Source organism: Limulus polyphemus, unplaced genomic scaffold (genome assembly GCF_000517525.1).
Source record: "Limulus polyphemus unplaced genomic scaffold, Limulus_polyphemus-2.1.2 Scaffold1791, whole genome shotgun sequence".
NCBI classification, from domain to species: Eukaryota; Metazoa; Arthropoda; class Merostomata; order Xiphosura; family Limulidae; genus Limulus; species Limulus polyphemus.
Genome location: NW_013667401.1, coordinates 123,889 through 136,859, shown reverse-complemented (window position 1 = coordinate 136,859; position 12,971 = coordinate 123,889). Strand labels below are relative to the sequence as shown.

Below are 12,971 nucleotides of genomic sequence, written 5' to 3'. Positions count from 1 at the left end.
TATTTATCAAACATGCAGTTTAGTTACACCAAAATACAGTAATCAAACTTTGAAAATTATTCTTATTCATCAAACATACAGTTTAGTTACACCAAAATACTAGCAAAATAAGTAAATAGCGAGTACATTTTAAAAGTTATAGCTCACAACAGAATTGAGTGAAAAAACAAGAACCAAAAATATTGAAGAAGTGATGACCACTGAATTCAAACAACTGCATGAAGCAATCATGCATGTCACTTATCTATACAAATGATATTCAAATCTAGGTAAGAATACAATTAACAGCTTTCCCCTCTACCTGACGTAACTGTTAAAAATTACAAGCTCTGCACGTATATCATTCTCCCTTTTTTTAGTTTTTGTGATCCCACATCTTCTAAGAAGACTGCATAGTGAACAAATCTTGAGCAACATCTTAGTTTAAGTTATATTTTGTTGTCATCATTATTAACTACACTTCTCTCTTCAGAATTTTAATTTTTCTTTATTCTTTGATTTATTATTGAACAGAAATCATAAACTTACTTGTCGATGTCGATCAAGAATGTTACCAAAGAAACGGTAGTGATCAGGAAACCCCTGTGACCGAGCACATTCTCTCACGCTGACCACACGATGCTGCTCAGGATGAACAACTCGACCCTGTTGAAAAAAAGAATAGAACCACGGATCTTATTTTATATTTGCTAATTGCAAATTAAATATGCATATTGAATGAGATATTATAATCACTTGAATATTTTTGAAAGTAAATCATTTTAAATCCTCAATCATTTCTTGGACTTGGAATCAACAACATACAGAATTAAATTTATGAATTCTCTTTTGTAAACACATTTTATCAACATATTCCAAAGTCCTAATGACCATGTAAAACGTGTATTAACAGTGTACAATAAATTTTGTAAGCATCTTCCATCTCAGCAAGTTACTTACAGCTGCACTTGCAAAATTTTGCAAGTTGTTTAAAAGTAAATTTCAACCCTTATTAAATTATACTTCTTTTTCTAAATTTTTTCAAGCAAAAAATTTAATGACTGAAGTTTTTAGGTATTACATTGTTTTATAGATGTTTAATTTCCAGATAAAAGAATGACATGTAAAATGGCAAATTGATGTAGAACTAATAGATCTGAACTATGTAATTCATTACTGATCTCTACTTTAATATTATAATTCTCATACAAAATGTAATTCCATATGTTATTTTTATTGAGGGTTGCTCATCATAATTAATGAAGTCCTGATGGAATATAATCTTCTGGGATAACACCCAACTTCTTAATATGCACCACATAATTCAACCATATATTTACATAGCTTGTAATTAATTGACAAATATTACCTATATCACACAGGAAACTCTTCAACATATTACATTCAAATTAAGAAATAATTGAATTCAATATCTTCAGAATGTAATTCATATAAAAGTTTAAAACACTTTTCAAAAAATAAAATATTTTTTCAGTTTAATGTTCTGCGACAAAGACGTACCTGTTTGCCCATTGGCTCAGGGTTTGTAACAGTTGTACTGAAAAAACCTTTCCATTCCAAACGGCCATACAAACCAGCCCAATGGTTGTGACGGTTTCCTGTATGCGGAAGACACCATGGGATAAGAGTGTTGTCCTGTCGGTCCATAGGATCACATGCCTTTCTCTCAGCACAAGAACAAACTCCTCTTAAGCCACCAAAAGAGTTTCGACCATTTTTTTTACAATGATGTGTGTAGCGTCTGCGAATACAAAATATTTGTGGTAAAAAGTTGTCAGTTGAAAAAAATTACTTTACTAGTTCCTTTAATATGTCATAGCCAATGGTATATCTACAATAAAAAATTGATTGTTTTGAGAAATAAACCTTTAAAAACATACTTCACATTACCTGGTAAAAATAGATCAGTAAACATACAAGCCTGCCCCTAAAATTTGAAATCAGAACAGTAATACAGTATGTCTTCTATTTATGTCAAGGATGTGTTCCTAAAAAAATTACCTTAGGTGAAACAACATAAATATAAATGTATTTTCCCATTGAAATAATAATATAAATAAGGGATATATATATTCTCATGAGATATTATTTGCCCATAATTTATTAAAAAAATATTAAACAAGTACTCAAACTCTTTGTCACATTAATAACTAAATAAATACATATTGTACATAAAATATATAAAGCTAATTGCCTTCCATGCCTTCTTCACTGGCATGTTTGCTGTCTGTTTTCCAGACATGCTTGAATGGTTTGGGCAATTTGGAGTTGTAATAAGCACAATGTGACAAGTTAAGTTGTTACAGTACCAAAGATGGCAGGAAACTCGACTGAAATTTGCATGTGATGCAGATGAGCACAATGAGGCAACGCACTTTGCCTCTTTACGCAGTGCAAAGTAGTTTCAGCCAATTCTGAAATTTTCAAAATAGCATTATAGCAAAAAAAATGATATTTATATTGCCGTAATACGTTGCCAACATTCTAGTGAAACAAGGTAAATAAAAGACTTCCTGTACTCATATTAAAATGATTATCATATAATATCCAATATTTGACAGAACATACTGTAATTTTAATCGTAATATTTGCTTACATATGCTGGACAGATACAAGGCATCCTAGATACCTAATTTGGTCAATTTTCTCTCTCTTAATTTTAGGTTTGATATTTATAAACTTATCATAAAATTAGACTATTCTTAAACATCAAGCATTGCCTGAAAATAATTAAATTATACAAATGTGTCATAATATTAAAATTACTGTGCTTATGGCATAGTTCTAGTTAGAAATATAACCAAATTCTCACCTACAACTGAAGCATGTATATTTCATTATGACTATTAATTATGTTTGAATTTCTGTAGCACAATGCATAATAAACAGTAAATAATAAAGTCAAAAATATTGAAAATTTTAAATACTTTCAACAATGCTTTAATAATAAAACATATAATTGATTGCATATGTTAATCTTTTATATGTTTGTTGGATGATACTGTAATCAAAACCCACATTTTTCGAAGTGTGCGAAAGAGATGCAATTTCAACAAGTTTTTTTAAATTTGTTATTTTCAGCCTTAGATACTTATTTCACCTCAAAAACAGTAGCAATCAATTCATAACAGAACAAGAACTGAAAATATTTTTTTATAGAATGTTCTAATATTAGCTTTGCCAGTTTTGATGCACGTCTGTACTTACCATATAAAAATATATCAACATATTAATTTCCGGCAGCTTCTTTTAGAGATCAACCTGAAAGCAAGTGTAAGAAGACAACCTTCACAGAAGATTTCCTGGGATTCTCAGAAACAAACCCATAGTAATTTAGATATGCTTTACACACAAAAGTTTACTAATAAACATCCACAGTCACTTATATTTTTAAAATGTTTAAATGCATATTGATATTACATTATCTAACACTGCTAGCGTGTAAACACACCTGTATACAACATTAATATCATTAATTTTTCATCTGTATTTAACATTTAGTGTTGCTAACATTTGCACCTGTGTGTGACATTACTTGATGTTGTTAATATTTGCATCTCTATGTATAGTTATTTACTGATGCTAATGTCTGCAACTGTATACAACATTATCAAATGTTACTACGTTCATAGCTGTACATAACATTGCCAAAGTCACGTGTGTTCATCTCTGTTTATGATAATACCTAATATACCTGATGTAATTAATGTTTACATCTATCATAACATTACTTGATATTACTAAGACTAGCACTTTTGTATGTCATTGACCTGTCACTTTATATTGATATAATGCAAGCTTTTTCACAAGTCAGTTTGAGTTACATAACTTGTATATGTACAACTGTAGCTTTACTGACAAAAATGATACATGAATTGGAAGGAATTCCTAGAGTGGTAATCCCATTCTATCCTGACAGAATGCATCCAAATTGCCAGTAGTTGAGTGTTCCAATGTGTGGTCAACCCACCAATCATCTATGTTTCAAAAGGAGAGCCAATTCAACAGAAAACCTTGCAATGTAGCATCTATTCTGTTGGGCCGAGTCAAGTGATATGCTACTGCAGTCATCACCTGTGGAACATGGCAAGCTAATAGGGTGATATGATAGTAGTGGTCCTGATAAAGGAGATCTAAGGTTTGAAAACTAGGAGCCCTGGAACAAGTGCACTTTGACGGGAAAAGCAATACACCATTGTGGAATTGTCAAAGTGAAGCCTGAAGGTGTTCCCCTTAATAAGCCCAGACCATAAGACATGGCCATTTGAAGAGCAAGAAGGACTAAAACATTGTGTTGGTAAGCCTTGTTATCCGTGCATAGATTGTGGAATTCCTGACTATTGAGATATACACTCCAATTTTGATATGATGGATTCATAAAGATATAATTTCTGGACCATGCCGTGGGAGAAGGAAAGGGGAGTAAAAAGTCGGGGTTCCTGTTCCATAGCATGGAGTTGGATGGGACTCGACTAAGCCAGACTAAGATATGTGATGGAAAAAAATACTCAGACTGACAACATATTGAGTTGGAGCAAGAATAGATGTCTCAGCTCTGAGAATGAAGCCTGCCAGTGGTAACCAGTCATTCACTGAAGGGTGTGTGTGTGTGTGCACAGGGATAGGGAATGGTTGTGACAAAAAAGATTCGTATGAAATGACAAAACCCACATGGTATGGAAGCTAGTCCAAAGGTAAGAACCTGATCTACAGTACCTGACCCTTATGCACAAAAAACACCAAAAGTGGTGGGATACCTCCACTCTCTCAATATGCAGATAGGAGCCAACTTAATCAAACTTCGACACCCACATCTGTAGATCTGTATATTCTCATTATACATTACACATGCACACAAGTACATACACATACTTATGCAATACATGACTACTCTATCTAATACACAAAATGTAATACCTCAAGATGACAAGTATAACTGTATGTGAAAGATAAACTTACAGTTTTCTGGTGTAAGAGCCATCAGAGAGTCGAAGAACCAGGTTGGGCAAGTCTCGCCAGTCAGAGCCAGGAGCCAGTGGAATATTTCTTATACGAGCTTCAACCAGGGAACTCATTTCTTTGCAAATATGATCTCTAAGAACAGGACTGCAATGTTTCCCTCGCATCTTCAAGACAAACAAATGATGTGAACAATAATGACCCCATCATGAAAGTTTCAAAAATGGTACCAAAATAAACCTAATGCTAAAAGCCATTTTTTGTACGAGTTTCAATTTCCAAATGACAGCCATTTTGGATTTATGTCATCAGAAAATGTCCATATCATTTAGTCAGAACCATAAAAAATTTCTTAGATTTGATAATAGATAAACACCTTTCATTAAAATCTCATTGTTTTGTTCTTGTTGTTATCCTAGGTATCGAAATAACAAGACAGAAATGAGCTTTAAGATTTGTTTAGGAAAAATGCAATTTATGAAAATCAGGAAAATATGGTGTACAATGCCCAGTCATGTGGCATCTATATACATCAAATAAACTACTTAACTCTTAAGTTAATGAGATGGAGAATGATTGCTTCATAATGCCCACCAGGATGAGTGTGTGTGTGGGGGAGAGAGAGATATTACTGAAAGTGAGCTTTATTGTCTCACTGAAGTACAGAAACCTGAATATTCTCACATAGTACGTCCATTTAAAAATGTTTAAAGTAGATAAATCTTCTAAACATCATATTAAAGTACCTTACCACAGAATATTTACTACCACAATATGTTCACGTTATTTCTGAATTACTCAATTTCACTCTGCTTAATTTCTATGTTTAGTAAAGAAAAGATGACAATATTAAACTAGACATTAACAGAACTACAAAAAATGAAGCACAGTGTTCCTGACTCAGATTTACTTTCATTTAATGGCTTTTCTTTTCACTCACATTCAAAAATAAATATATGTATCATGACATAGGATGATCTAAGTTTCCTTAACTCTTGTACTGACACATTTATACTCTTTCAATGTCAGGTTTATTTTTAAAATACACAACAAAAAGCAAAAGGACACATTTTAATTTTATGAGAAAGTTCAAAATGGTAAAATGTGGGAAGACTGGAAAGAAATACTCTTTCTACGTGATGGTATATAATTTCAAGTATGCATGACAATGCTTTAGAGGGTGACACAGATCCATGGGAGTAAAAGAATTAGTAATTCATAAAATAATAAAAATACCACATCATTACTTGTTAACAATATCTTTAGAAGCCTATATTTATAAGAAAATTCTATGTAAAAAAAATTATTGGTACTTACTTCACAAGAAAAACTACAGTGAATTCTCAATCATATCTACACTACGTATCACACTGGGCACTTGGGGAATAAGATAAGCATGTAAAGCAGATGAAATTTGTGCTTGGGTATAATATATAAGCATTATTGCTTAAAAAACTGTACTGGTCTAGTGGACTAGATTGTACTTTTAGATATAATTCAAAAATATTAGATTGTTGTTACACTTCAAATAATACTTTACCTACATATAGTTTATCAAAATCAACTGAACACTAAAATCAATAAACATACATTACATAAAATTCCTTTCTACGCTAACTTTAGTGTTGCTGAATAATAAACAACTACAGCACAAAAATTTCCAAAGGAAAATAAAGAATCACAATAAAATAATCTTACAAGTTTCTGAAAGTGAGATAAAGGCTCTCCATTATAAGGGATTTCTTCTGCTTTAGCTCCATTTTTTATTTCAGGAAGATCAAACATTGCATCTCGAACAGTAATGGTTCGGTATGGTGCCGAAGTTGTCCATTTAGCATTAGATAAGAACTGAAAACAAACATTTTTAACTTATTTTGGGATAGACATTTTCAAGTATGAAAGCATAACTGGGACAAAAAAAATTTTTTACTGTTACAATATGACAGAAATTATAACTTAAATAATAAAATATTTTAGGAAGACATTTCAAAAACTTGTTAAATGTTTAGCAAAAAAATAAAGTTGTTACAGTGGCAGCTCCGAATAAATCACTAGTTCAGAAAATTTAGTGATGCTTACTTTTAACAGGATGTAAAATCCAAATTACAAATAAATATATAAACTTTTGTTAAAAAACTTTTACTATTAAACATTTTCATAGTAATTAGAAACAGCTGCTATCTAATTATAAAAAAATAACAGTATTATGATTAGAAACAATATGCACAGTAAAATAACTAACATATTACTATAAATAAAATTTTAGCAAAGATAGAAGAGAAAAAGAAACAAATAAAAATATGTTTTTAACTTAAAATTACAAAATACATCTCATGTGTGAAAGACATTCTTTCTAATATTTGATCCAAATTCAAATATTTTAATATGTAACTCAATAATTTATGTAATATTGTACATTCAAATTCATATTGAAAAACTTTATTCTACTCTATATTTCCACTCAATTTAACACTAAAGCATTTTAACACTAATCATTAATCATTTTCACAGTATTGAGATTCAGCTACTTCTAGATTCATTTTGAAATTAAACATTAAAGTATCTTAAAAGTTCAACATAATGAAAAGAGTAAAATAGTATAAAGTTTATACCTAAAAACAGCTAGTAACATATAGAAAATGAAATGTTTTATATAAAACTAATTACTCAATACTAATTCCACTGCACCTTACACAGTGTGATATAGTTATTCAGGAGCAGAGAAAGATAAATATTTAATAAAATATCAAAATTCCTTCGTGGAAATCTTTGTAAAAATGGGCAGAGCTAAAGAAAAAATTAAAATGGAAAACTAAAACACAGCAAGCTAATGAAGCAGTTTGTCAATAATTTGGATGATCTTTTTGACATCACCAATGGGAATCCCATAACTTTGATCAAGATCCCAGAAAATAAGGACTTTCTTCTTGCTCAGAGGGAAAGAGGACATCATGGGTGCATGGGCCAGACAGGTAAGATTCTTTTTTTTAAACAAATCAAGGGCTGAGAAAAGAAGTGAGGCAAGTATGGACAGGAAACAACATGCAGAGTAGAAACTGCAGACCATGAATGAAACTTTCAGTTGTTGGGGAATCATCCTATAGCAGTGATGATGAGGTTGGTGAATACAATACCAATAACAGTGATGAAGATGGAGGAATAATTGGAGAATCATCTTCTAAACCTAAAATGAGGGCAAGAAGAAGTATTATCACTCCCAACTTAGCAGCAGCTATGGACAGAACCAAGTTGAGTTACAGAAAGGCAACACATGTCCTTACTGCCACAACTCACAGCATGGTTATGATGTGCAGGAGCAAACAACCAACTATTCCTTGATCCAAAGACCTCGACATTGCTTTCCTGAAGAACTTGTCAAAAACTTAAAGAAACGGTTCCAGCCAACAACCTCACTTGTAGTTCACTGAGATAGCAAACTTCTTAATAATCTCACTGGGAAAAAACAAGTGAAACACCTGCCAGTGATCCTATCTGGAGCAGGAGTAAACCAGCTTCTAGGTGTTCCAAAATTTATTTCTAGCACTGGAGAGGCTCAAGCTTCTGCTGAGGCACATTTGCAGGAAAAGTGAGAAGTCAGTGATCAAGTAAAGGCAGATTGATTTGATACAACAGCAAGCAAAACTGGTCACAGAAATAGAGCATGTGTGCTGTTAGAACAAAGATTAACTCTCTCAACACAGGTTCAGTCTATTTGACCAACCATGTGACCTCTTAACTCATTTAAAGTCTTTATAGATCTGATACTACTAACTATTAATATAGTATGTATATCTTCACAAAATTTGGCAGTCTTTCAGTAAACATTATAAGTCTTTCACATATAAAAAGTCATATTTTTTTTAGTGAAGTATTTTATCAACTAAAATGATTTGTTTGTGAATATATGAAGTATTGCATGAAACTGCATAACTTTTAGATAGAAAAAAGTATTTTTAACCTTAACATGGAAATCACTTTGCACTTAAAGTAGTCAACACTCTGACTTCTTATATTCTTGGACAAATTTTTAGTAAAATGTATTCAATTAAAAACTTTTTTTGTGTATATACAAAAAACTTGTAATGTTGTTTATTTAAAACCTGCCAAATTTCATGAAGATACATTAAGTACCTTCATGGTTTCATGGTGGTAACAAGGTCCTGTAAAATACACTGCGAAAGGACTAAAGGATTAATTATCAATTTACTACAGTCAACAGCTACATTGTATAAATGTTCACTTCAGCAAAATACAAAAAATAACCAAATCTGTTAACAGATTGGAATACGTTTGATTTTATTAGTTTTCACAAGATTAAATTTTCCACTTCATTCAGATCTGCTCATATAAATTACATGATTTTCAGACACACAACTACAAAAAAAAACTCGTCAAATGATACCTTTTTGTCATCTACCATCACAGACAACTGACATGCTCTTGGAGCAAAGGTGTGAGTGGGTTCAGGGTAGTAAGGCAATTTCTCACCAGGTGCTGCTGCCAGGATTATAGCTCTACAAGATAAAAAAAAGTTTAATAAAAAATTCTTCATTAGAAAAATATTTTTCATTGAAGACCTAAATGTTTTTGACTGAATACCTCACTTTAAAAAAGTAAGGCTGCAATGTATTGATAATTACTGAAGTATTAAAATCAAAATTCACATTTTTTTTTTCCTGCTAGTGATTAATTGGACTTCACCAGTTCTTTAAAAAATTATATCCTATTAAAAAAGAAGTTTTATAAAATATTTTATCATGTTAAACTAACTTTTTTCAATGAGAAGAATACATTTAACAAGTCTTGATAATGCCTTCACAAACAGAGTTCATAATATTTTGATAAATATGTTCATGTGACATCATTACAGCTTCTTTCCACTCGATGATTATCATGTGGAAAAGACCTACTGTATTTCTTATCATATTCAATAAAGCTATTCTTAAATGAACCAGCATTATGGTATTTGTGTGTTTTTAGAAGTGAGGCTAAGAAGCAATTTTTTCATTTACCTCCGCCTTGTTTGTGGGACTCCATAGTTACCAGCCTGCAAAACACCAAAAGTGCACTGGTAACCCATCTGTAAGAGGCAGTGAAGGGTCAGTTTCAGAACCATACTGCGTTTGAAGGAAACAAAGTTTCTCACATTCTCCAACAAGAAATATTTTGGCCGATAATAGTCACAGTAGCTCAAGTATGATACTATAAGAGAATTCTGGGAAAGAAAACATTATATTAGATAAAGTTCACATTTACAAAAAGTCTCGTATAAGGACAAAAATAGATAAAACTAATTCTCAAAGAATATAAAACTGAACGTATAAGTTACACTTATGCTTTCATTAGATATAAAGTAAAAGTTTAAAAAATGGTTTACTATTTTTTGAACTGTTATACACACATTTAGCAGAACTTTAAAGATAAAAATAATTATAACACACAAAAAATCATAGTATTATAAAATTCCAATACTCCATCATTCTTGATGTTGAAACTTCATATCTTTCAGGTAACAAACATTAACTTCAAATAAAAGTTCAAAGATACAGCTTTTGAGTGAATTGTTTTTTTTTACGTAACTTTTTTTTACAACTTTGCGACCACTTGTGTGGCCATCATCAGATAACTGTCTATTTTGTGAAATACTGTGTAAGCATTTTGTTCCAATTTAGAAAACATATAAGGTGATACCTGTGTTTGATTTAAATTAAGTTTTAGTTAATGAATAATTAATGCTTCTTTAATTTTGCTTCTATTAACTCTCTCTCAATAGGGGGTCAGTCCCAGGGACTGACCACGGGACCATTCTTACTTGCATATGGTTTTAATACTATAACTTTTAATATAGTGTGTGTATCTTCACAAAATTTAGCAAACTTTTAGTAAACAACAAATCAGTTTTTAAATGAAGTATTTTTACTAAAGATTTGTCCATGAATATATCAATTATGTGTTTTGAATAGTCTGTGTGCAAAGTGATTTTCATGTTAAGATCAAAATACTTTTTCATCTCAAAAATTTCAAGTTTCATTTGTGTAATCTGTAAAATCTCCTAAATACATTTCAAATGTTTTTTTTCCAGTGAGACTTTATATTTTATCTGTTATTTTCTCTACTCTATCTCTATATGAGATTGGTCAATTTGACCGACCTTGTAACCACCAAATAAAATCAAAATAAATCTAATTAACCCGTTTTTCTTTCTAGAATGACTTCAAGTTGTAACAGGAAACTACATTCGTTTATACTAAGTAGCTCTAAGTTTGTAACAGCATACATCTATTTATCATTAAATTTTATTGTTATATTGCCCTTTGAACTGTGTCTAACTACTATTCATGCCATTATAAGTTGTAAATCACTTGGAGAACATGGAGGTCACATTACGCTATCAAATTACATAACCCACGAGCTGCTCGCATGTGTGCCTCATGAAACATTTTATTATATTATTATTATTACTATTTATTGTACCTAATCTACCCTTAAATAACCTAAAGAGATCCCTATTTTTACATTTTAGTTACTTTTATAATAATAAATAAAGTACTCACCTGATTATTATTCTTTCTGCTGTCAACTGTCAATGACATTAACCCTACTTTTTTGTACTAATAGTAGTAATGCACTAAATAATTTTCAGTTAACTAAATAATGCACCAAAGAACAAAGAATAATAACATGCAAAAAGTAGACAATTTCCCCTAACTCTCACAATTTTTCTGGCTTTCCAACTATGTGACAAGAGCCTTTATAAATTCATCCAAGCTAGTCATTATCTTTCCCATCAGAAAAAAGCTTGTACTAACAGTGAAAGTGACAATTCTCCATTCAGAAAACGATGATATACAATACGTCATTTGATAGATGAAAACCTTGGCTTTCTATTGGTTGTTGATAATATAGAATTAAATGTAAGAGAGTACTATTAACAAAACCTGAAAGAGAGGATGCGACAGGTGGGCGTGGCAAGAGAGGTCTGATTTTTTATTTGATAGCTCTGTAACCATACAAAATTGAAGGCTATAAAAATTATGGTTTGTCTGAGCAATGATGATTTTGTATTGAGTAATTTATGTTGAATTTTGTACTTATTGGAGGGGTGGTGGATAAAATAGAGAAGATGTAACACACTAGGGGAAATTCAGGACTTTTTAAAATATTGCTGTATAAAATTAAGAATACAAAACTTGTATACTATTAACATATGGATTATTAGCTAAGATATTATGTTATACTAATTAGTATAACATAAACAAAAAATAGATTAATAAAATTTTGAATATAAGACACTAAAACCTCAGGATATGCAGTTTATCCCATGGTGATAGGGTTAAACACATATTCTTTATTTGGTACACCAGCATCATATCGTAGAACTTCTCCTGGCATGTATTTTCAAAGATTGCAAGGGGCTTTCCTCTGGTCCACATACAGAAATTTTCAATCAATTCGAGCAATCTTGGGAATACATGGACCAGTTCAGTTATGAAACTGCAGCTGACTATGATGAAATAGCAGAAGCCACAGAGGAAGCTAAAGACAGTGTCATTGAGTTTGCAACAAGACAACTTCAGGCCAGTCAACCTAGAGATGATTACCAAGAGCTTCTTGAACTAACCATAACCTTTCCTGATGGCATTCCTCCTTGTGCAGTGTAATTTATTAGCACCTGATGCACTGCATTATGCACAATGGATGGCCAAAGCATTATATGCCCTCAAGATCTGGATGTTTATGGGACAGTTTAAGCCAAGTAATCATGAGGAAAGAGGATCCCATGACATGTGCAGTACAGGATGCCCATCACAATATGGTTAACGTTATGCAATGAGAACAACATTAATAGATGAAAAATAAAAGAAGCATTAATTAATCGTGAACTAAAACCTAATTTAAATCAAAACACAGGTGTCACCCTATATGTTTTCTAAATTGGAACAGATTGCTCATGCAGTATTTCACAAAATAGAGACAGTTACCTGATGATGGTCATACGAGTGGTTGAAAAA

General features: G+C 31.5%; 1 protein-coding gene across 1 annotated transcript in view; it reads right to left on the bottom strand.

Annotated features, from left to right (window-relative positions):
- Window positions 1-12,971, bottom strand: part of LOC106464945 (DNA (cytosine-5)-methyltransferase 1-like) — a 100,778-nt gene that overhangs the window by 5,733 nt on the left and 82,074 nt on the right. Inside the window, 6 exon segments of the mRNA XM_022392761.1 lie at window positions 529-645; window positions 1,501-1,741; window positions 4,960-5,126; window positions 6,658-6,807; window positions 9,362-9,473; window positions 9,972-10,174. Coding sequence (XP_022248469.1) covers window positions 529-645; window positions 1,501-1,741; window positions 4,960-5,126; window positions 6,658-6,807; window positions 9,362-9,473; window positions 9,972-10,174 — 990 coding nt within the window.